The sequence below is a fragment of the Astyanax mexicanus genome, chromosome 2, assembly GCF_023375975.1.
Source record: "Astyanax mexicanus isolate ESR-SI-001 chromosome 2, AstMex3_surface, whole genome shotgun sequence".
NCBI classification, from domain to species: domain Eukaryota; kingdom Metazoa; phylum Chordata; class Actinopteri; order Characiformes; family Acestrorhamphidae; genus Astyanax; species Astyanax mexicanus.
In genome coordinates this window covers 2611536-2637220 of record NC_064409.1, presented here as the reverse complement: position 1 = coordinate 2637220, position 25685 = coordinate 2611536, and the positions used below count along the sequence as shown (strand labels likewise).

General features: G+C 36.9%; 2 protein-coding genes across 8 annotated transcripts in view; one reads left to right on the top strand and one right to left on the bottom strand.

Annotated features, from left to right (window-relative positions):
• The first annotated feature begins 833 nt into the window (after positions 1-833).
• dnai7 (dynein axonemal intermediate chain 7) lies at positions 834-17313 on the top strand. Of its 3 annotated transcripts, none has more exons than XM_049475002.1 (16): positions 835-896; positions 2221-2267; positions 2401-2488; positions 2589-2677; positions 4271-4375; positions 5278-5415; positions 6778-6912; positions 7452-7555; positions 8575-8881; positions 10647-10776; positions 11885-12048; positions 12819-12999; positions 13956-14170; positions 14896-15054; positions 15187-15300; positions 16957-17313. In XM_049475002.1, the coding sequence occupies exons 2-16, from the start codon at positions 2244-2246 to the stop codon at positions 17257-17259; spliced, it is 2256 nt and encodes a 751-aa protein (XP_049330959.1). In that variant the 5' UTR covers positions 835-896; positions 2221-2243; the 3' UTR covers positions 17260-17313. The 3 variants fall into 3 exon arrangements, with proteins under 3 accessions (XP_022527483.2, XP_049330959.1, XP_049330958.1); XM_049475001.1 differs by having other exon boundaries at positions 2586-2677; XM_022671762.2 differs by lacking the exon at positions 2221-2267 and having other exon boundaries at positions 834-896; positions 2586-2677.
• A 1603-nt stretch (positions 17314-18916) lies between these two features.
• The window catches only part of LOC103039775 (lymphoid-restricted membrane protein), a 49081-nt gene continuing 42312 nt past the window's right edge, over positions 18917-25685 (bottom strand). For 3 of the 5 annotated variants that reach the window (XM_049474990.1, XM_049474992.1, XM_049474991.1), the window contains exons 36-38: positions 25381-25476; positions 24008-24130; positions 18917-20570 (exon numbers count right to left, since the gene is read on the bottom strand). In XM_049474990.1, the coding sequence (XP_049330947.1) occupies positions 20315-20570; positions 24008-24130; positions 25381-25476 (475 nt within the window). In that variant the 3' untranslated portion in view covers positions 18917-20314. The remainder of the gene's footprint in view (positions 20571-24007; positions 24131-25380; positions 25477-25685) is intronic. The other 2 variants (XM_049474993.1, XM_049474994.1) reach the window with 2 other exon arrangements.

Genomic DNA, 25685 nt, shown 5'->3' with positions numbered 1-25685 from the left:
TAGCAATATAATATTAAATTAAATTGTGCAACATTATTCAATTAAATTCAATGTAACCTAATTGTTATTATACTAATACTAAAACTGGGTTATAGGGGCGTGCTATATCATAAAGTTATCCAAAAGCAGTGTGTACAACTGGTGGAGGAGAACATGAAGCCAAGATGCATTAAAAAAACTGTGATTCCTGCAAATATTGATTTCTGAACTCTTAAAACTTTTTGAATATGAACTTGTTTTCTTTGCATTATTTGAGGTCTGAAAGCTCTGCATCTTTTTTGTTATTTCAGCCATTTCTCATTTTCTACAAAAACAAAATGCTCTAAATGACTTAAATATTTTTATTTGGAATTTGGGAGAAATGTTGTCCGTAGTTTAAAGTCCTCCTTTAGAATAAATACATAAATAAAAACACAAAATATAGTATTTTTCGTGTTTATTGCAGTGGAATAATTGTTTGTATTCTGTGTTCTATAACTTTTATACAACCTTAATTTTGCAAATCATTTCTATGCATAATGGAAATAAATTAAAATAAATAAAAATTAATTCTAAGTTTCTATTAGTTCTATATTTTTCTGACATTTATAAGGATTTATATTTATGTTCAGTGCCCAGACTTAATTATTGTAGCTTAATATAGCAGATATTATTATAGCAGATATTATTATAGCATATATTAATATAGCAGATATTATTATATCAGATATAAGCTGCTGTTTGATAATTTTATGTCTATGAGAATGGATGCAGATTCTGAAAGGATTAATATCATTTCAGTGAAATCTCTAAACTCGCCACCAGAGGGCGCTTACCCACCCAGACGGTTACCATGGCAACTAGACGCCCAACAGCGGCAGTAGCAGTAGCAGAGCGAGGTGAAAATAGTGAGAATGGTGAGTGCGGGTTATTAATATTATTATTAGTGCTGTTTTATAGGATACAGTAGTTTTATAACTTTATATACAGGCAGTAATACTGTTCAGTACCTTAATGCACTTATTTGTTAAACCTGCATAATAATATTAGCTGTTTAGTTTTAGCTGTTATTTAGCTACCAAGCTAAATAACTTATCTATCATCGTGTTCTGATTACTGATAACTATCAATTAGCTAACAGATAGCTCTTTTCCACTCTGAAAGTACTGGCTCTTAAAATACCTATTGCATGAACGTTATAATTGCGGGAATTACAATATATTACAAAATATATGTCAGTTTAAACACTGGTTCCAGAAAAGAATAAAAAAAAAAAAAGTTTACGCTAACTTTAATTTTATTGACTGTAACTAATATATAAACGATCTCTTATGAACAATAGATGTCAGTATAATAATGTAGCTAAGCTACGTGTCCTTCACATTTAAGGTAATTATCAGGATTAGGGATCATAAAAAACAGAGCTGATGAAACTGGTGTTACTCAGAATAAGAGTTTAAATTGTCTTAAAATTTAAATGAAAAATAATTGACATGTTGTAATTTTTTGACTAGGATTACATTTATGCATGCTATGGAATATAACCTAGCTATAACATTAAGACAATTAAGGTTAGCTAGATAAGGTCCATTTCTTTCTATTCTTTCTTATACTAGTTCTTGTCATTGAAAATTTAACTTAGTTTATTTCAGTAATTCAGTTCAAAATGTGAAACTCATATATTATATCGATTTATTTTAAGCGTTTATTTCTTTTATTGTTGGTGATTATGAAGCTTACGGCCAATGAAAACCCAAAAATCAGTTTCTCAGAAAATTAGAATATAATATAAGACCCATTGATACTTTTGGCAGTAGTGTGGGCAGTGTGCCAAGTCCTGCTGGAAAATGAAATCTGCATCTCCAAACCACATATCATCTGCTGGTGTTGATCCACTGTGTTTTATTATTAAGTCTAAAGTCAGAGCAGTTTTGTTTTCCCGCAACATCTTACAGCACTTCATGCTTCCCTCTGCTGGCAGCTTCTTTCATGAAGATGTGAATTTCATTTTCCAGCAGGACTTGACTTTTATAATATTCAAATTTTTGGGTTTTAATTGGCTGTAAGCCATAATCATCAACAATAAAAGAAACGAACGGTTAAAATAGATCACTCTGTGTGTAATACACCTCTATAATATATCATTTTCACATTTTAAACTGAATTATTTAAATAAAGTTGCAATAGTGAATGTTTTTGTCATATAGCTGCATTTTCTTTGCTTTTCCCTCTATTTTTAAGACACAGCGAGGCTAGGTTGAGGTATGAGGGCTACTCGGAAAAAGAGAGTAAGTAGGAATAGGTCAGGTAGTCGTCCGTCAGTCAGGTATTGAACAATTATACAGTGTAATTTAACTAAATCCTTTACCTGTATTTTAATAATCTCCTCTCTCATGATTACCTCGGTTCATATGAATCAAGTCTGCCAAGAAGAAAGATGGCAGGACCAGCAAAGCGGAGAAAGAAAGGCTACAGAAAGAGGAAGAGGAGCGGAGGAGGAAGGAGGAAGGTATGAACGTACAGTGATGTTTATTGATAAAACCATTCTTTTTTTAGTGTTTTATCTTTAATACCTGATCAGCTGTTTCTGTATCCCTCTGTGGCAGAAGAGGCTCTTCTCATCGCTGAGCAGGAAGAGCAGGAGAGGCTGGAGAGAGAGCAGAGAGAAGAAGAGGAAAGACAGAGGCTTGAGTTAAAGGTTAGATCCGTTAGAAGCCGTTGAAACCCTGCGTCCATTACAAAATACACTGTATGAACATCATGTATTTTTTTTAGTTTATTATTCACTGGTAACTAAAACCCCAAAACTGCAAAGTACATATGGTTATTGTACTGTAACTGCACACCATCTTCATGGATCATAGGAGCAGTTTCAGTGGCAGGTTCCTGTCACAGAGCTGCTCTACAGACAGACTCAGGAGATCCTTTGTTCCGAGAGCCATCAGACTCTTTAACTCCTCCCAGTGGAGCCAGAAGAGAAGGAGGACGGATGAGGAACAAGTCTCATTTCCTTTTTAATCACAGCCTAATTTTATCTGTAGAATAACCACACTCTATACAACATGTACAGGGGTTGGACAATGAAACTGAAACACCTGTCATCATTTTAGTGTGGGATTTTAGGTTTCGTGGCTAAATTGGAGCAGCCTGATGTTCAATCTTCATTAATTGCACATTGCACCAGAAAGAGCAGAGTGTGAAGGTTCAATTAGCAGGGTAAGAGCACAGTTCTGCTTCAAAAAGAGGACAAATTGTTGGTGCAAGTCTTGCTGGAGCATCTGTGACCAAGACAGCAAGTCTTTGTGATGCATCAAGAGCCACGGTATCCAGGGTAATGTCAGCATACCACCAAGGAGGACCAACCACATCCAACAGGATTAACTGTGGATGCTGTAAGAGGAAGCTGTCTGAAAGGGATGTTCGCGACACTATTTACACTTAACTTAAATACAATACTTGCACTGGTTTATGTTCAGTATTTGTCGTATCTGCTGATACCTGCTATCTTCTATACTTAATTTATATATGTATATTATATTTCTATCTATCTGTCTGTCTATCTATCTATCTATCTATCTATCTATCTATCTATCTATCTATCTATCTATCTATCTATCTATCTATCTATCTATCTATCTATCTATTAATTACTATTCTTATTATACAGTAAAATGCTATAATCTCTCTGTGGTTTTACAATCCTTTACTGGGAACTTTTTTGCTGTAAACTTGCTGTAAAGATTTACAAGAAACTTTTTACAGTGCAGAATATATTATGAACCAGCCAATGAAACAGTAGCTTCGCTCCACCCACTGCTCTGGAAAAAAAAAAAAAACAGCAACTCACATATTAGAGTCTGGCAGCACTATAGGGCCAACGAGAAAAAGTGAGAGCTCGTTTTTATAACATTTATGTGATTTAAAACACATTTAACCATGTTTATTATACTGTTCAGGGATACTGTAGCATTTACACACTTATACACATCAGCACATTCACACTGTCATTATCATAATAACTAGAAAAAGACAAAAACAGAAACAAAGAGAACTCTGTAACTATTAAAAGTAGAAGTCTTATTTTCTTTAGAGAAATTACAGATACAGAAGCCAGAGAGCGGTGAGTACTGTTTCTACACCTTTAAATAAACAAAAGACTCTTGGAAACTGGAGAAAAAAACTGCTACAGGAAGACGTCTGGCTGACCCACATGGAAACAGCAGCTTTAGCCTTTTTTAACCGATAGTGTATCTATTCTAAATCATCGATGTCTCTTACGGCTCCTCTACAGGACAGAGATCGTAGGGAGGAAGAGCTTAATGAACTGCGTTTTAAGCTGGAGGAGAACCAGTCTGCAGTTAACACATGGGAGGCTGCATCCAGGGAGCAAGCAGAGGTAGGAGCTTTATAAAACTGACATAAAACAGTGTACATCATTAAATGGATTGACCATTTTCTGAATCAGTTTCTCTGATTTTGCTATTTATAGGTTTATGTTTGACTAAAATGAACATTGTTGTTTTATTCTATAAACTACAGACAACATTTCTCCCAAATTACTAATAAAAATATTCTCATTTAGAGCATTTATTTACAGAAAATGAGAAATGTCTGAAATAACAAAAAAGATGCAAAGCTTTAAAGTATAAAATAAAAAATATATATAAAACAAGTTCATATTTCTAAAGTTTTAAGAGTTCAGAAATCAATATTTGGTGAAATAACCCTGGTTTTCAATCAAAATTTTATGCATCTTGGCATCATGTTCTCCTCCACCAGTCTTACACACTGCTTTTGGATAACTTTATGCTGCTTTACTCCTGGTGCAAAAATGCAAGCAGTTCAGTTTGGTTTGATGGTTTGTGATCATCCATCTTCCTTTTATTTATATATTTATTATAAAGGTTTTCAATTTGGTTAAATTAAAGAAATTCATAATTTTTAAGTGCGCTCTTATTAATTTTCCAGAGCTGTATTATCACATAATGTTGTAGTAGAGCCTTATTCAAATTCTCAAGAACATTACATGTTATAAACTGTAATGCAGCAACAGCAACAGCTTATTTGCATAAAAGTGACAGAGCCCTTAAACGGCTCAGTCTGAAAGGTACTAAAACTGGTAAGAGCAGATCTGGGGAGATTTCTTTATGTAAGAATGATTTTGTGCAAAGAACTTGTGTAAAAAGAGGTATAATATGTTTCCCTTTACATTTTAGACCAAGATGATGAAGCACATGTTAAATCCAGCAGTATTTTTCTTTTTGATAAATACTAATATACTAATCCTGGTCTCTATAGTGGGATCAGTACATGCTTTGTGATGGCAATCCAAACCCTGCTGTGCAACCGGAGATCAATACCTTTATCAGTCTGTGGCAAGATGACCCAGAGCTGCAAATCCAGCCAATCATGCAACAGTGTGCTTTGGCTCTGCGGGTGAGTTTTTTAGTATGTACTGTACTATATGTAGTGTATATATGTATGATTACAGGGCAGAAATTGGGTTTTTAAAGGTATTTAAGTAATAATGTTAATGCATGCTGCAACTTACTATTGTGTTTAATGGGAATTGTGTAAAACAGATGTAGGGAAACATATATTTGGTGGAATAAACCGTTTTTTTTAATCACAGTTTTTTTTTTTCATGCATCTTGGCATCATGTTCTCCTCCACCAGTCTTACACACTGCTTTTGGATAACTTTATGCTGCTTTACTCCTGGTGTAACAATTCAAGCAGTTCAGTTTGGTGGTTTGATGGCTTGTGATCATCCATCTTCCTCTTGATTATATTCCAGAGGGTTTCAATTTGGTAAAATCAAAGAAACTACATATATACAGCCATTAATGTCTAAACAGCTGGCTACACAAATTAATACATCCCTGTACAATTGCATGAAATGCCCAAATTACGCCTTAATTTTAAAAATAGATGTATTATGCCCAAAATGTCATTATTTTTTGGTGGCCACCATTATCTTGCATCACTGCTTTAACTCTCTTGGGTATGGAGATCACTAGAGCTTCACAGGTTCCTGCAGTTCCTCTAGGTTCCTTCTACTCCACCATGATAAAATCACAGAGCTGGTGGGAAATGTTTAAAGACCTTCTGTTTGAGGATGACCCACAGATGCTCAATTGGCTTTAGGTGTAGAGAAACACTGTGTCCAGTATTTCACCATTATCATTAGCTTCTTCTGCAAGGATTTTTTTCATATTGGACGTGTGATTCATGGGATTGTTATCATGTTTCTGCAAGGAGGGAATCATCCTTTGCTTTAGAATGTAATAAAATATTTTTGGTCAAAAAGAAAGAGTCTCCAGCTGGATGTAAGTAAGTAAATGATGTTGGGTTGGTTGGTTGATGCTGCAGTTGGTCTGCAGGTTTAGGTTCAGCAACAGTATGTGCTGAAAGAATAAGGTCAGCTGACTATCTAAATACACTGAATATAGACTAGGTTATTCCATCAATGGATTTTTTTCTTCATATTCCAAGATGACAATGCCAGGATTGATGGTACTGGAATTGTGAAAGAGTTCAGAGTTCAGGGAGCATGAGATCATCATTTATCATTTTCACACATGGATTGAGAGAGAGTTCACCACAGAGTCCAGATCTTAACCTCATTGAGAATCTTTGGGATGTGCTGGATGGAGAAGAGCTGCTTTGAGCAGTGGTCAGACTCATCATCAATGCTGCTGCAAGATCTTGAAAAAATTTTGTGCACTGTTACTGTATGGTATCCTATAAAATTGTCTTACATGCACTTAAGTGACATCGCTTCTTTCTCCGTGTTTAGTTAACAGATGAATTGGGCCTGTTACTGAACCCTGAGCTTGAGTCCGCTGTGGATCAGGTCTATTACAGCACACTCCTCTCTCTCCAGAACCTCATCCACAATAAATACCTGCTGGCCACTGAGGAAATACTGAATGTAAGTATTATGTAAGTAGAATGGTAAATGAGCAGAAAATAAGTGCAAGATTCCCCCGAACTGTTTTACTAAAAGTAACTGTAGAGTAACTAAAATTTAACCAGTTAAACAGCTGAGAGTTAATTTTCACTTTCTAACAGTGTTATTTTAACTCAATCAAATTTAAATGGTATTCTGTGTTGGAGTTATTTGACAGAGTTAAGCATTTATATACATAATGGGCATGTCCCTCAATCCTAGCTCACCATCAGTTTGAATTTTTGCCCACCAGGGCTTCCTTCCATTGGGTTTTCCATTATATTTTATATGATGGTTGTTTGCCTAGCTGACATGTTATAGGTTATAAGAGCAAGTTACCATCATCTGTACTGTAAATACACTGGCATACATTTGTATTGAGTATGAAATTGTTACTGTAATCAGTAATGATGACTTTTTTGTCATTTTCTGCTAAATGTTCCAGGGTTTTAAAATATTTTAAGTGTATAGCATATAACATAAAATAACAAAGAAATAACAGTGTAAGTTATGTGTTTCAGAGAGCTAAAGCTTGTGTTGACAATGAAACTGGTAACATGCAGACAGTAGTGCAAGACGACAACATCACTCTGTGCCTGTGGGCCAACCTCAACAAAAAACCCAGGTTGGTGTGATTTCCCTTTTTAATAGTAAAATTTTATTTCTAGGCCCAATCCCATTTCTTTTTAGTAGCCCAACCCCTTGTTTTCAAGTGAAACCCTTCTTCCTGGAACATAGTTATAAGAGGAATAGATGAAATCCTCCCCATAAGAATTGGGAAACCCTTTAAGCTATATCTATAGCAGTGGAGCTCTAGCTAAAGTTCAGCAACCTAACTGCTGCTTAACTGCTAACTAGTTATCTTTAGGGTATATTTTATCATATGTTTTCAGACAGAGGGGAGGAGGTGCCTTAATTAATTATTATTGTCCTTTCCTTAATTCCTCTGTAATGGGGAGCTGCAATTACCTTTTATTAGCTTTTATTTTCTTTTAATTTTTCCATTCCACCTTAAATGCGGCAGCCTCTGCCATCTGTTGCACTATTTAAGGTGGAATGGGAAAGTTACTTAGCTAGTTACTGGGACAAACTACCGGCAATTGTTTTTGTTTGCATGTTATGAAGAAAACTGCTGTAGAACATTGAAACTACATATTATTGCTGTCCAATGAAAAACAAGTATCTCAATTATTGTGAATTTTTTGTTTACTACATAATGTGTACTACAATATGTCAACATTTCTTGATAGATAGATAGATAGATAGATAGATAGATAGATAGATAGATAGATAGATAGATAGATAGATAGATAGACAGATGGACAACACAATATTATAAGAAATATATTCGACAGAAATTAAGCACATAATAATAAAAAATACATAACCTGAAATAAACTCTTTTTACATTGACTTCCATTGAAAATTAAGAATGTTTTATTTCTCTCCTGTAAAGTTCGTTTTTTTTATGAAACTATTGTAATAAAATAGTTATTGTACATTTTAACCTAACAAGAATCAGAACATCCTCTCCCTAGGGGTAGGGCTAAATGGTGAAATGGGACAGGGCCCTAGTGTATAAATACATATGGCTGGGGCAGCACTGTAGCCTCTGTGCTCTGTTTTGCTGCTTTTCTAATGCAGGTTTAAAGGCTACCACTTTAAGGATGTGGGTCTCGGCTTTGAGCTTCCCAGGCAGCTGGCCATGAGTGATATCGCTGTGCGGTTTCTGCACACCAACTACGACCACCTGTCTCACCTGAGCCACAGAGCTCAAGAAGAGAAGAGGAAACTGGAAAAGGAAGAGGAGGAGAACACTGAGACCACCCTCACCCTGCCTGAGACCCCCAGAGCTCTTGAGGATGGAGAGATGAAGGGCGAGGAGAACGGGAGGACAAGTGCAGAGCAAGCAGACGAGGAGATCCAGTCACTTAAATCTGAAAGGAAGAAGGTAAACTCATAAAGTTATACTTGGAGTTTTTTTTTTATGTACACAGTATGCAAAAATACGCAGCTTAATATACAGCTTAATATGCAGGATGTGATTTATAAAAAAAAGATTTTAATCACTTCCAATATTGTCAATCAATTCCAATAAAGCAAAATCATATAGGTGTTTGAGTTTAACAGACCCATTTTTTTTCTTTATTTTTCGCCATTTAAACCCTTCAGGTTCAGTCAATAACTGGAAATGGTTCAAAATCAAGTGCCTCATTTTAAATGCCAAGGTTCTCAGAATCTGCCAATAAAGTTTGGAGCTACTTTGAGTTTGTTAATCATGTAAAAATGGCAATTTGCTTTTTTTACCATTATTTTAGCAGTTGAAATGTTTGAGAACCATTTCTCATTTACAAACATGACCTGGCTGAGAGACCCCAACAGAAAAACCTGGTGGACCTCCCATGTACGTGTTTTTATCAGACGTCCTCTGAGATAAATAAATTACAGGCTGAATTATCTACTGTTTTTCTCTGAACTCCGTGCTCCTCCGGTAATTTTAGTCCCGTCCGGACGCACATCTCTGAGTTTCGTCTCCTGGCGTTTATTAAAATAGATATTTGTCCACTGCTGCGCACCGTTATTACACTTTGGGTGCACCATGGTTTCCACGGAGATCCACGTAAAAAACACAACAGCGAGTGGAAATGGAGGAGCTACTGAACGCAATGTCATGTGACTGAGAAAAAAAAACTCATTGGTCGTCCTGTTTTTTCAACTGCAGTCCCGATGCAAGAGTTTCATCACTGAGTAGAAGTGTGAAATATTCTTCACAGACGTCCCCCTGAGAAACTAATCCCATCCAGATAGGGCTTATGTATGTTTAATTGGCTTTTGAAAGGTATATAAAAATACAGTATATTTGGTTTGTATTCTATAAAAGTGGGTTGTGACTTAATGATCGTGAGAAAATGTGGGTACCGGGCTGAGACCAGTTGAGAACCCCTGAATTAGATCATAAGGGGCATCTTACCATGAGAACAATAGGACTTTGCCGTGTCTATATGTTACTTTACAACATGTGTAATAATGCTGAACCTGCTAAGCGCAGTTCAGCCACTGATCTAGTCTTAGAGTCTCTGTAATAAAACGCCAAATCCACCGGAGATCCTATTTAAACCTATAGTCACTTACACACTAGAGGTAGGTAATCCAGGTCCAGAAAGTTAAAAACCCCTGGGTGGATTTTTACTTCTAACTAGTGTAAACAGAACTCTTCTAAACTGTTTTTACACACACCTCAATTGTAATTGGCTGGTGGTGTTTTTCCTCCATAGACAAATTCTAACCATTTGTCCATTAGCTCTGAATAATTACTGGGTAAAGTATATAAACACTGATGTGTTATTCGCACAAATAACACAGGAATGAACTGCATGCTGTTCCTAGCGTTGTTAGTTATCTCGTATCTGACGAGACGGCGTCGCTGCCCGGCTTCAGCTCTGCCTGTGGGCGGTCCCGAGCTGAGGTGGGCGGGGCCACGAATACTAATTCACGGGTTGACGTAGACACGGTGCTTTTCCTGATTGACTCCTTTTTCTGAATATTTTATTTTACTAGCTGCTGCAGAAAATGGAGGTTTAGGAAGGAAATTTCATGTGCAGCATCATAAACAACTCAGAGAGACCTACTGTATTTCACACAGAACAAGAACAAGTGGATTTTAACATAAGGACACCTTTAATATTGATATTAAACTTTGTGTATGTGCATCTCAGAGTGCTGCCAGTGTTCACTCTGCTAAGAAGGAGAGAAAGAGCTCATCACGAAGACAGAAGGAGGAGGGAGAAGGTCAGATCGAGATCGAGACCATAGTGGAAGGTGTCTCGACCTCTGCAGGAGAAACAGGTCAGAGCCTTCTCTCTCTCTCTCTCTCTCTCTCTCTCTCTCTCTCTAATGTTTAGAATGCATTAACCCTTTGAACTCTAGGCTGTTTTGGTGTGTTTTTTCTCTCTTTCAGGTCTTATAACACAGTAATTATATCAGACAGACACATGCCCTGATCTCTTTTACTCCAGAAGACATACGGCTGCTCAAAAATATTATCATTTAAAATGTAAAAGGAAGCAGAATTGATATATTTTCCTGGAACTGATCATGTTTGCTCAAAATTTTACCAAGCGCCTGTTTTTTTTTTTTGTTTTTTTTTTTTTTTGAATGTATAGACTTTAAATATGTTCACACCTAAGATATCTTTTCAAAAATGGTGAGACTAGAGTGTTTTAGAGAGTTTAAAAGCAAAAGAATATTGATGATTTGAGTTCATTACATGGCTTATTAATCAATTATTAGTTTGACAAAATATATGGAGAAACAGCATCAGACGGATTTATTCACCATATCTAGCTTTAGTTTGAGTAAAGCTCAAACACTTTGAGGACACTTTTGAGTCTTTATTTACTGATATTATTTGGTTACTGATGAAACATCATATAAATATGTTTGAAGCACTAAAGGTAAATAATATTGGTTGGGGAAGGAGATTTTTCACTTTTTTTAGGTGTTTTTTTCTCAATGGGTTTCTTGTAGATTTAGCTTTACTGCACTGGGATGTGATCACTATTTTTAGAAAGAGTAAGCTCCGCCCTTTCTAACCATATATGGATTATGTTTATGTGTGAAGGGATTCCTGAGTAATTAAGCTGAGAACACAAGGTGAGATTTTGGATGTAAAATCCGTCCGTAGGGTTCTAAGGGCTAACTCTATTAGGAAAATATTAACATTGGTAAGCTTTATCTGGCAAAGAGTGAGAGTTTCCTTTCATTAGATATGTAAGACTTTATTTAATATGCTTAAAAACACATGGGCTTCCACTACAAGAGAGTGTCGCCCTCGTGAGGTTGTGGATCTTCAGGATCTCAGCGCTGAGTGATATGTTTTTGATGGAACTGATCGGTCTTGGGTATGTTGGAGTGTGGCTTTTGGATCCAACTTAAAACCCTTAATTCCCACCAGATGAGGCCGACTCCGCCCCCGCAGTAGCCGTGCCAGTGACTGACAGCAGGGAGGAGCATGTAGTGGATCTGCAGAAGTACACGCCCCTGGGTGGAGTCTTCTACTTTGAGGTGTTTCACTTACCTCCACAGTCTTATACAGCCAGAGGCTGGGAGATCAGACAGGTAAATATCCTATATCATCAATCAATGCGCTTTCTTTATTTTCATGACTTTCTACATTTCCTATTTTTAGAACTGTATTTGTTACAGATGCATATTTATATTATATTTTTATGTCACATCAGTCACGTTCATAATCAGTGTCATTACACATTGCACTGTACTCTGTTAATTATTTAACCATTAGCAACATCTACTGCACTGCTATCTATCTATCTATCTATCTATCTATCTATCTATCTATCTATCTATCTATCTATCTATCTATCTATCTATCTACTTAACAGCAAAAAAATGTGAAATAAAAAAAAAAGTTTTATATTCTAGTTTCTTCAAAATAGCCCCCCTTCGCTCTGATTACTGCTTTGCACACTCTTTGGCATCATTCTCTCAATGAGCTTCTTTAAAAGGTGGCCACCTGAAATGAAAAGTTTTCCAACAGTTTTGAAGGAAGGAAGGAGTTCCCAGAGGTGTTTATTAGCACTTGTTGCTCCTTTGTCTTCTTCACTCTGTGCTCCAGCTCACCCCAAACCTGGATCTGGATTGGGTTCAGGTCCGGTGACTGTGGAGGTTCAGCTCATTTTTTATTAAGTACATAAAACTCCACATGTGTTCATTCATAGTTTTGATGCTTCAGTGAGAATCTACAATGTAAATATCAGTCATGAAAATAAAGAAAACGCATTGAAAAAGAGAAGGTGTGTCCAAACTTTTGGCCTGTACTGTAGATGCAGACTGTCTGACTCTCTGTATTTGTCTGTATGTGTTCTCAGTTGCTGGATACAGGACTCCAGGTGTTTCCATACCAATCAGAACCCTCTCTGGTCCAGATCGCTGTTTCAGGGAAGCAGGACGATAACAGTACACAGTCTGGAGCTGTAGGGGTCACTGTAATCCTGCCTGATTCTGTGATCTTCCTGAAGGAACCACAGGTGGCTCGCTGGGACGCTACTGGTAACTAAATGATTTTTTTTTTATCTACAGCTCTTTAGTTTCTGAATCAGTTTCTCTGATTTTGCTATTTATAGGTTTATGTTTGAGTAAAATGAACATTGTTGTTTTATTCTATAAACTACAGACAACATTTCTCCCAAATTCCAAATAAAAATATTGTAATTTAGAGCATTTATTTGCAGAAAAAGTGAAATAGATTAAATAATAATAAAAAAAAAGATGCAGAGCTTTCAGACCTCAAATAATGCAAAGAGTTCAGAAATCAATATTTGGTGGAAGAACCCTGGTTGGTTTTTAATCACAGTTTTCATACATCTTGGCATCATGTTCTCCTCCACCAGTCTTACACACTGCTTTTGGATAACTTTATGCTGCTTTACTCCTGGTGCAAAAATTCAAGCAGTTCAGTTTGGTGGTTTGATGGTTTGTGATCATCCATCTTCCTCTTCCTTGATTATATTCCAGAGATTTTTAATTTGGTAAAATCAAAGAAACACCTGCACACTCCAGTCCAACTAAGCTTCTTTAATATATGTACATTTACTGTATTGAAAATGTATACATTTTCATATATGTGCATATATGCAGCTGAAACAGGGAACAGCCTAGAGAATCCCAAATTATATTATCAACATTATCATTTTAATATTTTAACATTATAGTCATTATGCCTTTTAGAGAAAGTCCTAAGCCTTTGTTCTTTATGGCTTTATTTTTTTCTCCTTACATTGTATTTTACTTTTGTACTTTAAGTAGTTTTGAAACCAGTACTTTTTGACTTTTACTTAAAGAGCTTGAGTTAATACTTTTAAAAAAACCCTAGTATCTATATTTCTACCAACAGAGTAATGAATGAAGATACTTTTCACACTTTTTGGTACACAATCAACCACAACAACTTAGGTTCTAAACTGTAGCTCCTAAAACTTCTATAAACTTCTGTGTGTTGGTTGTAGGGCAGCACTGGAGAACAGACTGCATCATGGACACATCGTACAGTGCTGAGACTCGCAGCGTCTCCTTCAGGATGGAGTCTTTCTCTTCCTTCACTCTGCTTCAGGAGATATATGCAAATATGCCATTCCAGTCTTGGGAGCTGAGGCCGCTGGGCCAGGATTCAGTTCTGTTTACCCTCAACACAGCTCTCTCTGAACTCAGCATCACTGTCAAGGCAAGTCTCATATGGGGCCCTGTCCTAGTGATTGATTTAGGGTGAGTCGGTGTGTCTTTGCTATCGTAACGACAGGAAAAGTACACCTTACTAATTCTCTAAATTAATCATGGGTGTGGTTAATTTTGGACATAACATGAAATAAACCAATCAGTGTGTCACTTGCTCATCATTCCCTTTAAGAGCCAGGTGAGCTCTGACTCTGGCAGATTTGCTATTTTAACAACGCAGCACCTACGCGCTTCTCAGCAAAGGAAACTGATCTATCTATCTATCTATCTATCTATCTATCTATCTATCTATCTATCTATCTATCTATCTATCTATCTATCTATCTATCTATCTACAGGAGCAGCAATGTTATTTTATTTAGTATTTGGTTCATTGTTAATGTAAAAGTTGGCCTCCTGTGTTGCCAAGATAGCAATGAACGTCTGACTGTTGGCATCTGTCTAGGTTGTATTCAGTCAGTGGAGCACCTGTGTTTTCTGTTATCAAGATAAAGATAGCAATACACCAGAAATGTACCTGAACACACCTCATTTCCAGAACACCACACCCATCAGTGTAGATATATTCAGAAGCTCTGCTGCTGTTTAAACGATGCTGAAGAAAGCTGAAAATAAGACTGACGGGGTATAAGATGTGCACCTACAAGCATTATTTAGCTTTAAACTATACAGAGATATTAATTTGACTTATACAAAGCTGTGTTTTTATCTCAGGGGAACCAGTGTATGCTGCAGATGAAGGATGCTCTTGAACTGGCTCATATTCTGGGCAAATGGATGAGTCTGTCTTCTCTACAAACAGCCATGAGACGAGCTGGAGTCAACATATTTGTTAATGAATACTCGGACAAGTACGTCACTGTCAACAAAAAGGTAAATATATTTGGTGGCGCGGGCGTTGCTGTGGCAACTGGGTTGCAGCCCTGATGAGTGCCAGTTTCATCATAACTTTTTTGATGGACTTTACAATTGCATATCAGTGTCTAAATGTGTGTTTTTTATTAGGATCCTCTGATTGAGCATGCAGTGTACGAGCAGATGGCGTTGGTGTCCTCATCCTATGCTTTCTCTTGGAGTCAGTGGAACACACAGTGTGGTCAGGAGCATCTTGTCCTTCAGGTGCACTTTCTTCTCCTCCTCCTTCTCCTTTTCTTTTTCACACACATGCATCAGTTTTTTAAACAGTCATCATTCAGTCAAAAATTATATTCTATTATATAACAGCAAAATACAGCAGTGCTTTAAAGTTTGTGAACTCTTTAGAATTGTCTATGTTCTATATTTCTGCATAAATATGACCTGAAACATCATCAGATTTTTACACTAAAGTCCTAAAAGTAGGTAAAGAGAACCAAGTTAAACATATGACACCAAAATATTATACTTATTTATACTAATTTAATTATTTATTTATAGAGAAAAATTATCCAATAGTACATATCTGTAAGTATATCTGGCAAAAGCATGTAAACCTCTAGGATTAGCAGTTAACTTCAAGGTAAAACTAGAAACAGGTGATAATGAGCATTTTTGGGTTGCCTGAAATGTGTTATGTACGGAGAAAGAAAAACACTGCATTCCAGCATAAGAACCTTCTCACATCTGTGAAAGATGGTGGTGGTAGTATCATGGTGTGTGCCTTTTTTGATGCATCTGGGCTACCAAGGCTTGTCATCATTGATTAAAAAAAACAATGAATTCTGAATTATATATCTTATTTCTAAAGATGAATGTCAGGACATCTGTCCAGGAACAGTATCTCAAGAGAAGTTGGGTCATGCAGCAGGACGATGACCCTAAGCAAAGAAGCCGCTTTACCTAAGAATGGTTAAAATATTATGAATGGTGGATAATGTTTTGAAATGGGGCAAAGTCAAAATCCTGACCCTTAATCCTTAATGGAAATTTTGTGGAAGGAGCTGAAGTGAGCAGATAATAGATAATGTGAGGAAACCATATTAACCACCAACATCCCACAGTTAAAGCTGTCCTGTACGGAGGAATGAGCTAAATTTCCTTCAAGCCGATGTGCAGGAGTGATCTATAGTTACTGGAATGGTTTAGTTATAGCAGTTATTGCTGAAAAGGGAGGGAAATCATACCAGATACTGAAAACAGCTTTGAAAAAATAAAAGGCCACTTAAAAATTATGAGTTTCTCTGATTTTACCAAATTGAAAACCTCTGGAATTTAATGAAGAGGAAGATGGATGATCACAAACCATCAAACCACCAAACTGAACTGCTTGAATTTTTACACCAGGAGTAAAGCAGCATAAAGTTATCCAAAAGCAGTGTGTAAGACTGGTGGAGGAGAACATGATGCAAAGATGCATAAAAAAACTGTGATTAAAACCCGGGTTATTCCACGAAATATTGATTTCTGAACTCTTAAAACTTTATGAATATGAACTTGTTTTCTTTGCATTATTTGAGGTCTGAAAGCTCTGCCTCTTTTTTTGTTATTTCAGCCATTTCTCATTTTTTGCAAATAAATAAAAATAAATGCTCTAAATGAGAATATTTTTATTTGGAATTTGGGAGAAATGTTGTCTGTAGTTTAAAGAATAAAACAACAATGTTAATTTTATTCAAACATTAACCTATACATAGCAAAATCAGAGAAACTGATTCAGAAACTGAAGTGTTGAAGATCTGTATGAAAATCTAATGATGTTTTAGATCATATTTATGCAGAAATATAGAACATTCAATTTTCTTTTAACATTTTAATGTTATTGGTAAAATAAACTCTTCTGCCCTCCTTTTCTCACAGGTCTGTGAACAGTTATCAGCATCACCTGTACCTGAGGAGGCGTGGTCTCTGTATCTGCTGGGAGCTCAGAGGAGTCAGCGATTAAATATTTCAGAAAGGAGTGAAGCTTTTTCTCTGGATCTCGCCGAGGGGACGGAGTTTCACTCCACTTTACTGCACATGCTTAGAGACAGCATGAGCCCCGAGGGCCGGGCCAGAATCGACCACTCCCACTTCCTGTACACCAACACCGTGCAGAAACTGCTATCAGCCACCCGGGTGCTCACTTTCACACGAAGAGACGTTTACACTGCAGATAACTAGACCTTAGCGCATGAAAGTATCTGATTTTAATTCAATAAATCATATTATTGATTTAAAGAACTTTAAATCATTTTTCCCCCCATCTCATTTCAAATACAGGGGTTGGACCATGAAACTGAAACACCCGTCATCATTTTAGTGTGGGATTTTAGGTTTCATGGCTAAATTGAAGCAGCCTGGTGTTCATTAATTGGTGATCTTCATTAATTGCACATTGCACCAGTAAGAGCAGAGTGTGAAGGTTCAATTAGCAGGGTAAGAGCACAGTTCTACTCTAAATATTGCAATGCACACAACATTATGTGTGACATACCAGAGTTCAAAAGAGGACAAATTGTTGGTGCACGTCTTGCTGGAGCATCTGTGACCAAGACAGCAAGTCTTTGTGATGCATCAAGAGCCACGGTATCCAGGGTAATGTCAGCATACCACCAAGAAGGACCAACCACATCCAACAGGATTAACTGTGGACGCTGTAAGAGGAAGCTGTCTGAAATGGATGTTCGGGTGCTAACCCGGATTGTATCCAAAAAACATAAAACCACGGCTGATCAAATCACGCAGAATTCAATGTGCACCTCAACTCTCCTGTTTCCACCAGAACTGTCCGTCACCACAATCAGTTATTGTGCTCTTAAACAAGGTGTTTCAGTTTTATTGTCCAACACCTGTATATAATACAATAAGCACAAAGTCATTCTAATGCTTATGTCCAACAATAAGCCCAAAAATCAGTGATATTTGCTTGATTTAAGTCTTTCTTCTTCACTCATTCTTTTTTGTCCCTCTTATAATAACCAGTTTCCATCAAACAGTGGTCCTCGTTTAAGGGTGTTACCAATTTTCAGGAGTATATCACTGAATTAAAGTGGATTCTACTGCCAAAACTGATGAGCAATATCTTCAAGAGAGCTTTCAGAAGCATTGAACCCTAAATACCTAAAGAGGTATATGGTTTTAACCATTGTGAAGAATTCTGACAAACCATTGTAACCATTGAAATAAAATGATCAAGCTTGGAAAATGAAAAGGAGTGAGAGTCATATTATATAGATTTTTTACACACAGAGTAATCTATTGTTTTAAGCGTTTATTATTTCTTTTTATTGTTGATGATTATGAAGCTTACAGCCAATGAAAACCCAAAAATCAGTGTCTCAGAAAATTAGAATATTATATTAAAAGACCAATTGGTACTTTTGGCAGTACTGTAGGTAGTGACCCAAATCCTGCTGGAAAATGAAATCTGCATCTCCATAGATTTTGTGGGAAAACAAAACTGCACTGACTTTAGACTTGATAATAAACAAAGTGGATCAACACCAGCAGATGACATGGACACTTTTATGGAGATGCAGATTTCATTTTCCAGCAGGATTTGGCACACTGCCCACACTACTGCCAAAAGTAGCAATTGGTATTTTATAGTATTCTAATTTTTAAATCTGAGAAACTAATGTTTGGGATTTCATTAGCTGTAAGCTTCATAATAAATCAACAACAATAAAATAAATATACGCTTAAAATAGATCACTCTGTGTTTAATACATCTATATAATATATGAGTTTCACCTTACAGTTGAATCTTACAGTTTGTGGAACTTAAATATGCATTTTCCAGCTACAAGTCAACAGTTTTATATCAAGAGCACAGACGTTCTAAAAACCCAGATTTATTGGTGGGTATAAGTCACAGTACTTTATGCATCATGTACCAAACAAACACACAACCCTAGAAAATGTGCCAAGGTCTACTACTGCAGTTCATCATTCATCTAAAAGGCTCTTAGCATAATTAACATTCAGAAATGTACATTCTTATCTAGATTACTCTATAAAAAATATATATAGCAGCACACAAGAATTACAGCATTACATTAGACTCATTAGATTACCATAGTAGCAGGGTTTGTAGAGCAGAGCCACAGGTAGAGTTCACTTTTCAGATATTTCAGGAGGGAGTTCTGTGTAAGGCACTAATCCAACATTTGGAACGTTTTTACGTAGACGCAAGTACAGCAAGTTGTAATTGCAACTGCATCTGCATCAGTTACTTTTTATTGTGCCATTTTTTTTCCCCTCCCCCAATCTTTGGAACGTACAAAAGTGTTGAAAACTCATTCATAACACAAGTGCATATTAAAGCAAGAACATTCTGGGAGAAATAGAAGAAGAAGAAGAAAAAAAACAACAATATTTGTGCAAAACCAAAGATTATTAAGAATAATAAAAGCAAAAACACTCAGATATTCACAGTTTAAAGCAGTAAAACCTTAAAAATGTTGAGTTTTAGTAAGTGATGGTTTACTTCCAAACAGAACAATTTAAAGAACTCATTTTAAAACAGCAGTTCAGTAAAGTTCAGTACTCCTTCGGTTGTCAGTAAAAGCATTGTTGTGCCCTTCTGAATATTAAATATTAAAAAATAAAGAACAAAAAAAACAGGAAAAAGGAAAAAGGCAGCCTCCTCTTCTGGAAAATCTCAAGTGCTCAAGTTCTACTCTGTGTCCATAAACCTTTAAAGGGCTGAAGGGTTCAAGAAGTGCAAACCAGCCAAAATAGCTAAACCAGCCATATGCAAATTTTCCGTTTCCTGATTGGATACAACAGCTCCTCTCAAAAAGAGAAAAAAAACAAAAAAAAAAACCCTTGAAGATTTAAAGTTTGCATGATTGCATGAGGCTGATACAGTGTACAGCAGTGTGAAAGTCAGTGAAGACTGTGATGACTGGTTTGCTTTTCCAAAATGTCCAATAAATTATATCGCAATTGCATGTGATGAAAAGAAACAAAAAAAAAAAGATATATATACACACATCATAGGCAGGCAGGCTGTCAGCAGCTGTTCTTCAGAAACCTACGTTTTATGTTACATTTCGTGTCGTTTTGGTGCTTCAGTCAAATCAGTCTGTAGAGTACTTAGTACTTAGGCCACACATCCTCCACGCATCTCCATGTAGTCGGTTTCATTTTTTTAAAAATAAAAGTGTTCGATCTTAATCCTCCAGTCTGCTAGGGGGCGCTGATGGCTCCAGGCCGCCGGCTGGTCCAGCGCTCACACAGGGGGCTGCCCGTTGTGCCGAAGCCCCGTGTAGGGCCACAGAAGCTGCTGGATGGTCATCCAGGAGTCCCCGGTGCCCACGGGCGCCGCGTCCACAGCAGGCTGCATCACCAGGCTCGCCAACAGCGCCAGGAGAGCGGCCAGAATCACTAACATGGCCAACCACACCCACAGGCTCCTCGTCACCACGGCCGACCGCGTCTCAACCAGGCAGGGGGGCGTCTGCTCTGTCGGACTCGGGTTGTTCGGACTGAAAGATGATTTAAAAAAATATATTAATATTGAGTACTGTGAAAAATGAGTGTGAAAACTATAAAAAAATAAATAAATAAATAAATTAAGTGGAGAAGAGAATAGAAGAGGCGGTAGGTTGTTAGGCTGCAACAGAAAAAAAAGCAAGACATTTACTCTTATCTCCGTCAGCACTCTGAATAGAACTCATTCACATCTTACACTGATACACAACTTTCATCAATATACCTCTACAATTTTAGAAAGCCTGTGACTGTTTCAACTTTTAACAGAGTTTATTCTTTCTTTTATTATTTAAAAATAAATGCATTAAAAGTAAGAACAATAAAATTTATTCTTTTTTTTATGATCTTAGTTCAATATCACTCATCATTTTATTTATTATTTACTTTTACTATTATTTTTTTCTTTACTTTTCGCATGTCAATTTTCTATGGTCATTTTTTTTGTTTTAGATTTTCCTGTTTATATATATATATATATATATATGCGTGAGTTGCCAGGTACACATTGGAGGTGCGTTTTTTTTTGTTTTTTTTTGGCTACTTTTATATTTATTATTTATTGTGCTCACCGTAAAGCCTTAATTGAAAACAGTTTAAAATAAAAATATACTGTGGAAGCTTTACATTATAGGGATTCTGACGGGTGGATTTTTAACAGATCTTTGGAGAGGATTTTTTGCTGAACCTGGCAACCCTGACTGCAGCCAATTACGCTTTCTTGGACTCCAAACTAGAGCGCTTGGTTTTGGAAATGTATTTATTGAAGTTGATTAGTGTAAAATGCTAATTCTACCAAGTGCTGCGACAAACTCAACACATATAATACCACAATAAAAGCAAGGTTAAAGTCAAGGTTAAATTAAGTCAGCATGGGAAACGAGTGGAAGTAGAAAACTGTTTGTCATGATCCTGAAATTAAGCAGAAGAAATGTCCAACAATGAAATATGAAGATTAGCCTAAAAAGCTGTAAAAAAAACTTCATTAAGTACACAAGCCAATACTTACCAAAGCACTGTGGTTATTTCTCAATTTGCTGACTGAACTGGAGAATAATCAATATAAAACTACTAAACCATGCCTGAGAAGGCTTTTGAGAAATACCCAACAGCGCTGCATTGTGTTACTGTGGAAATCAAGTGTGTTTAGATGTGAATACCTGCAGGGGGAGCCAAATATATTAGAATTAATATAAAAAGGCCCAATCCCACTTCTCTTTTGTCCTGTCATCACCAACTGATACAGATATACAGTATCTATCTATAGCAGTGGAGCTCTAAAAGTTCAGCAACCCAACTGCAGCTGCTGATTAACTAGTTAACTTTAGGGCGTATTTTATCGTATGTCTTCAGAAAGACGGGAGGTTGTGCATCAATTAACTATTATTTTCCATTCCTTAATTCCTTTCTCTGTGATGGTGAGCTAAAATTAGCTTTTATTAGCTTTAATTTTATTATACTTTTTGTTCCACATTAAACGCTGCAGCCTCTGCTGTCTCTGTTGCACAATTTAACCTGAATTATGTTCCAGATTCAATGCCGTTTCTGTATGTAATGCATGTAATTAAAAAAATATATTAAATATATATTTGTTTTTTAATTATTTATTTAAGTTTATTGTAGTAGACTCATCTGTTTAACATTATTTAATTGTATAAAACTTTTTGATTTCACAAATTGTTGCTTAGCAGTAAAAACTCACAAAATGATGGGGGGAAAAATTGTTGCCATGATTTACTTCAATATGTGCAGATTTCAATGTTTCCAATGTTCTGTGGGCGTGATTAAGCTGCTGTTCGATTGGCTGAAAAGCGTCCATTCTCAAAGGTCATGAAAACACTGAAACTACACATTAATATGGAGTTCACTGATGATTATTGATGATTATTGATAATTTAGAGATTATTGTACTTTTTTACAAGGAAAATACTCAACATCGTGGTTTTCTTTGGTCACTTGTGCTCAAAACATCTCGCCCGTTATTCTCATAGTCCCCTTTTTTAGAGTGAGCCTCTAAAAAATCTCCAAACCTAAAAACCTAACCCTTAAACCTAACAAGAATCGATACACCCTACTTATAGAGGTGCTTTTATAGCGGTCTCGCAAAGGGGGTAGGTCCGAAGTGGACTAAAATGGGATTAGAAATCAGTTTATTGTGCTGCTCAAGCACATTTTTGGATGTCCGATTGAGCCAGTGACTAACACAGAGGTCTCTAGACCAATCACTGTGCTCAGTGGGTGGGATTTACCATCTAGATTGGTCATTTACTGTTTACAAGACGTTTATTAGAGTTACTGATAAAATTTATGGGTTTATTTGGTCGCTTGTGCTCAAAACATCTTGCCATTGATTCTCATAGACCTCTATTTAGAGTTAGCCTCTGAAAAAATCTCAGTTTAAAGGACGATGTAGCCCCAACACTTCATCCTAACCCTAAAACCTAACAAGAATCAGAACACCCTACTTATAGAGGTGCTTTTATAGAGGTCTCGCAAAGGGGGTAGGTCTGAAGTGGACTGAAATGGGATTATAAATCAGTTTATTGGGCTGCTCAAGCACATTTTTGGATGGCCGATTGAGCCTGTGATGAACACAGAGGTCTCTAGACCAATCACTGTGCTCAGTGGGTGGGATTTACCATCTAGATTGGTCATCTACTGTTTACAAGATGTTTATTACAGTTTATGCAAAAAAAATATGGGTTTCAGTGATTCTCATAGTCCTCTTTTTAGAATGAGCCTCAGAAAAATATCTTTTTTTGAAGGACCATGTATCCCCAACACTTCATCCTAACCCTAAAACCTAACAAGAATTAAGACATCCTACCCCTAGAGGTGCACTTGCACCCCTAAATCTGTAAAAAATGGGATTGGAAATCAGTTTATTGGGCTGCTAAAGCACAGAGACAAACAAACAGGTGCTCATTTACATCTTGATTGGTTAGCTACATTTTACAGCAATATGCTAAAATTTGTGGTTTTCTTTGGTCGCTTGTGCTCAAAACATCTTGCCAGTGATTCTCCTAGTCCTCTATTTAGACTGAGCCTCTGAAAAATCTCAGTTTGAAGGACGATGTATCCCTAACACTTCCCCCTAACCCTAGAGGTGCACTCGCAAAACCTCTTTCGCAAGGGTTAGGGCTGTAGTGAAAGTGGTAAAATGGGATTGAGCCCAAATCTACTGTTTATAACACTTGAAACCCACAGTTCTGCACCATTTACCCATTAATTAGTTGTACAGAAAGAACCGCAAGTCTTTAGCAGAGATGTTAACTTAGCACCTTAGCAGCTAATTGACATTTCAGCTCAATATTCCCCTCAGAGAGCTGCTGGTTCAGCCGAAAGCAAGAGAAAAAGAGAGAGTTCAAAGCTTCGGTTAAAAGACGCAGCAAGAAACAGCAAAGCGTGCGACTGGTGAAAACATCACACTAACGTCTTGGCTGGCATTATCAGTGAGGTGATTTTGTTGCCCAGCTCAGTAAGGCTGGACTTCCTCTCCTCCTTCGGCTTCTCCTTTTGCTCCCCCTCCGAGTGAGAGTCTGAATCGTAGGCGAACCTGCATACAGTTCACAAAGCTGAATCCGCTGCTGCTGCTGACTGGTGGCCGTGTTGAAGCTATGAGGCGGCACACACTGAGGAATACTTCATCTAAACATGCAAACTCTGATAAATTACTGCTGATAAATTAGTGAGACAGGTTTAGAGCCTGAATCAGATGTCCAATGTCCATAGGATAGTAGGCCTAGATGATACTCCATGTCCAAATGTGCGTGAACACCTTTTCTAATAAACACACTCACGAATTTTATGCAAAATCCTTCTAAAGTTTGTGTGTAAAGTCTAGTTAGTTTCTATTAACAGTCATTTGACTAAATCTGGTTGCACACTAACAACTAACTCATGCGCAAAGTTACCAGTTGTCGCGTGTACATGATTAAAACAAATGTATTGCATGGCAATCAACACGTTGCCATGGAAACGTCACTATCAATCAGCACAGATGTTTTTATATTTGTGAAATTCATATATTATACAGATGTATTACACACAGAGTGATCTATTTTAAGCATTTATTTTTTATTGATAATTAATTATGGCTTACAGCCAATAATAAAAAAAAAAAAAAAGTGTCTCAGAAAATTAGAATATTATACTTAAAGACCAATTGGTACTTTTGGCAGTACTGTGGGCAGTGTGCCAAGTCCTGCTGGAAAATGAAACCCGCATCTCCATAAAAGTTGTCAGCAGTCTCTCCAAACAATCACTGATCATCAATAATTTTTGATGATACAGCACTTCAAGCTTCCCTTTGCTAAAAACAACTTTTATGGAGATGCAGATTTCATTTTCCAGCAGGACTTGGCACACTGCTCACACTTTTTAAAGGGTTTTCATTGGCTGTAAGCCATAATAAATCAACAATAAAATAAATAAACGCTTAAAATAGATCACTCTGTGTTTCACACTTTAAACTGATTTACTGAAATACAATACATTTTTAATGATACTCTGCTTTTCTTGAGATGTACTACTACATAGAGTCTAGTATGTAAGCCATCAAACATTCTGACCTCATTAACACTCATATCATGGAATGCAATTAAAAACACACGTTTTAAGGTTTTAGCTAACAGGTCGGCATCATGAGAGAAAACTTAACGTAACACTAACGAATCCTCCTAGCTCTATTCCTCCTCAGCTACATCAGCACTTCAGATGAAGTATTCCTGTATTAATGACCTTTAATAAATGAAGAGTGGTGAGGAGCAGGCGGTGGCGGCGGTCACGGTCGGGCGGAGGTCTTACCTATTAATAAGAGCAGGCCCGTCAGTCTCAGCCCAGCCTCCAGAGCTAATGAAACGCTTTAGCGGAGGCCGCTGAACACTCTTCCCCACCACGTTCCTGTGAAGCGTCACACACACAGCTCGTCTCACAGTGCTGAGATGCGCTAAACGCTGGTGCGAGAGCACGGCCCACGGGCTTTAAAACACTCTTAACCTCGGGTCTGGAGTCAGACATCCATCACTCTCATATTACAACAGTTAATACTGAACACTACATCGTTTCAGGCTCGTCATTACACAATGGAAAAATCTTATTGTCTGTGATCA

What these genes read in the sequence shown, in the direction of transcription:
- dnai7 (XM_049475001.1), top strand. Translation starts at nt 2,244, where the DNA reads ATGAGGGCTACTCGGAAAAAGAGA. An exon ending in AACCTCAACAAAAAACCCAG is followed by an intron (nt 7,556 to 8,574) that starts GTTGGTGTGATT and finishes TTTCTAATGCAG; the next exon opens with GTTTAAAGGCTACCACTTTA. An exon ending in AACTCAGCATCACTGTCAAG is followed by an intron (nt 14,171 to 14,895) that starts GCAAGTCTCATA and finishes TTTTTATCTCAG; the next exon opens with GGGAACCAGTGTATGCTGCA.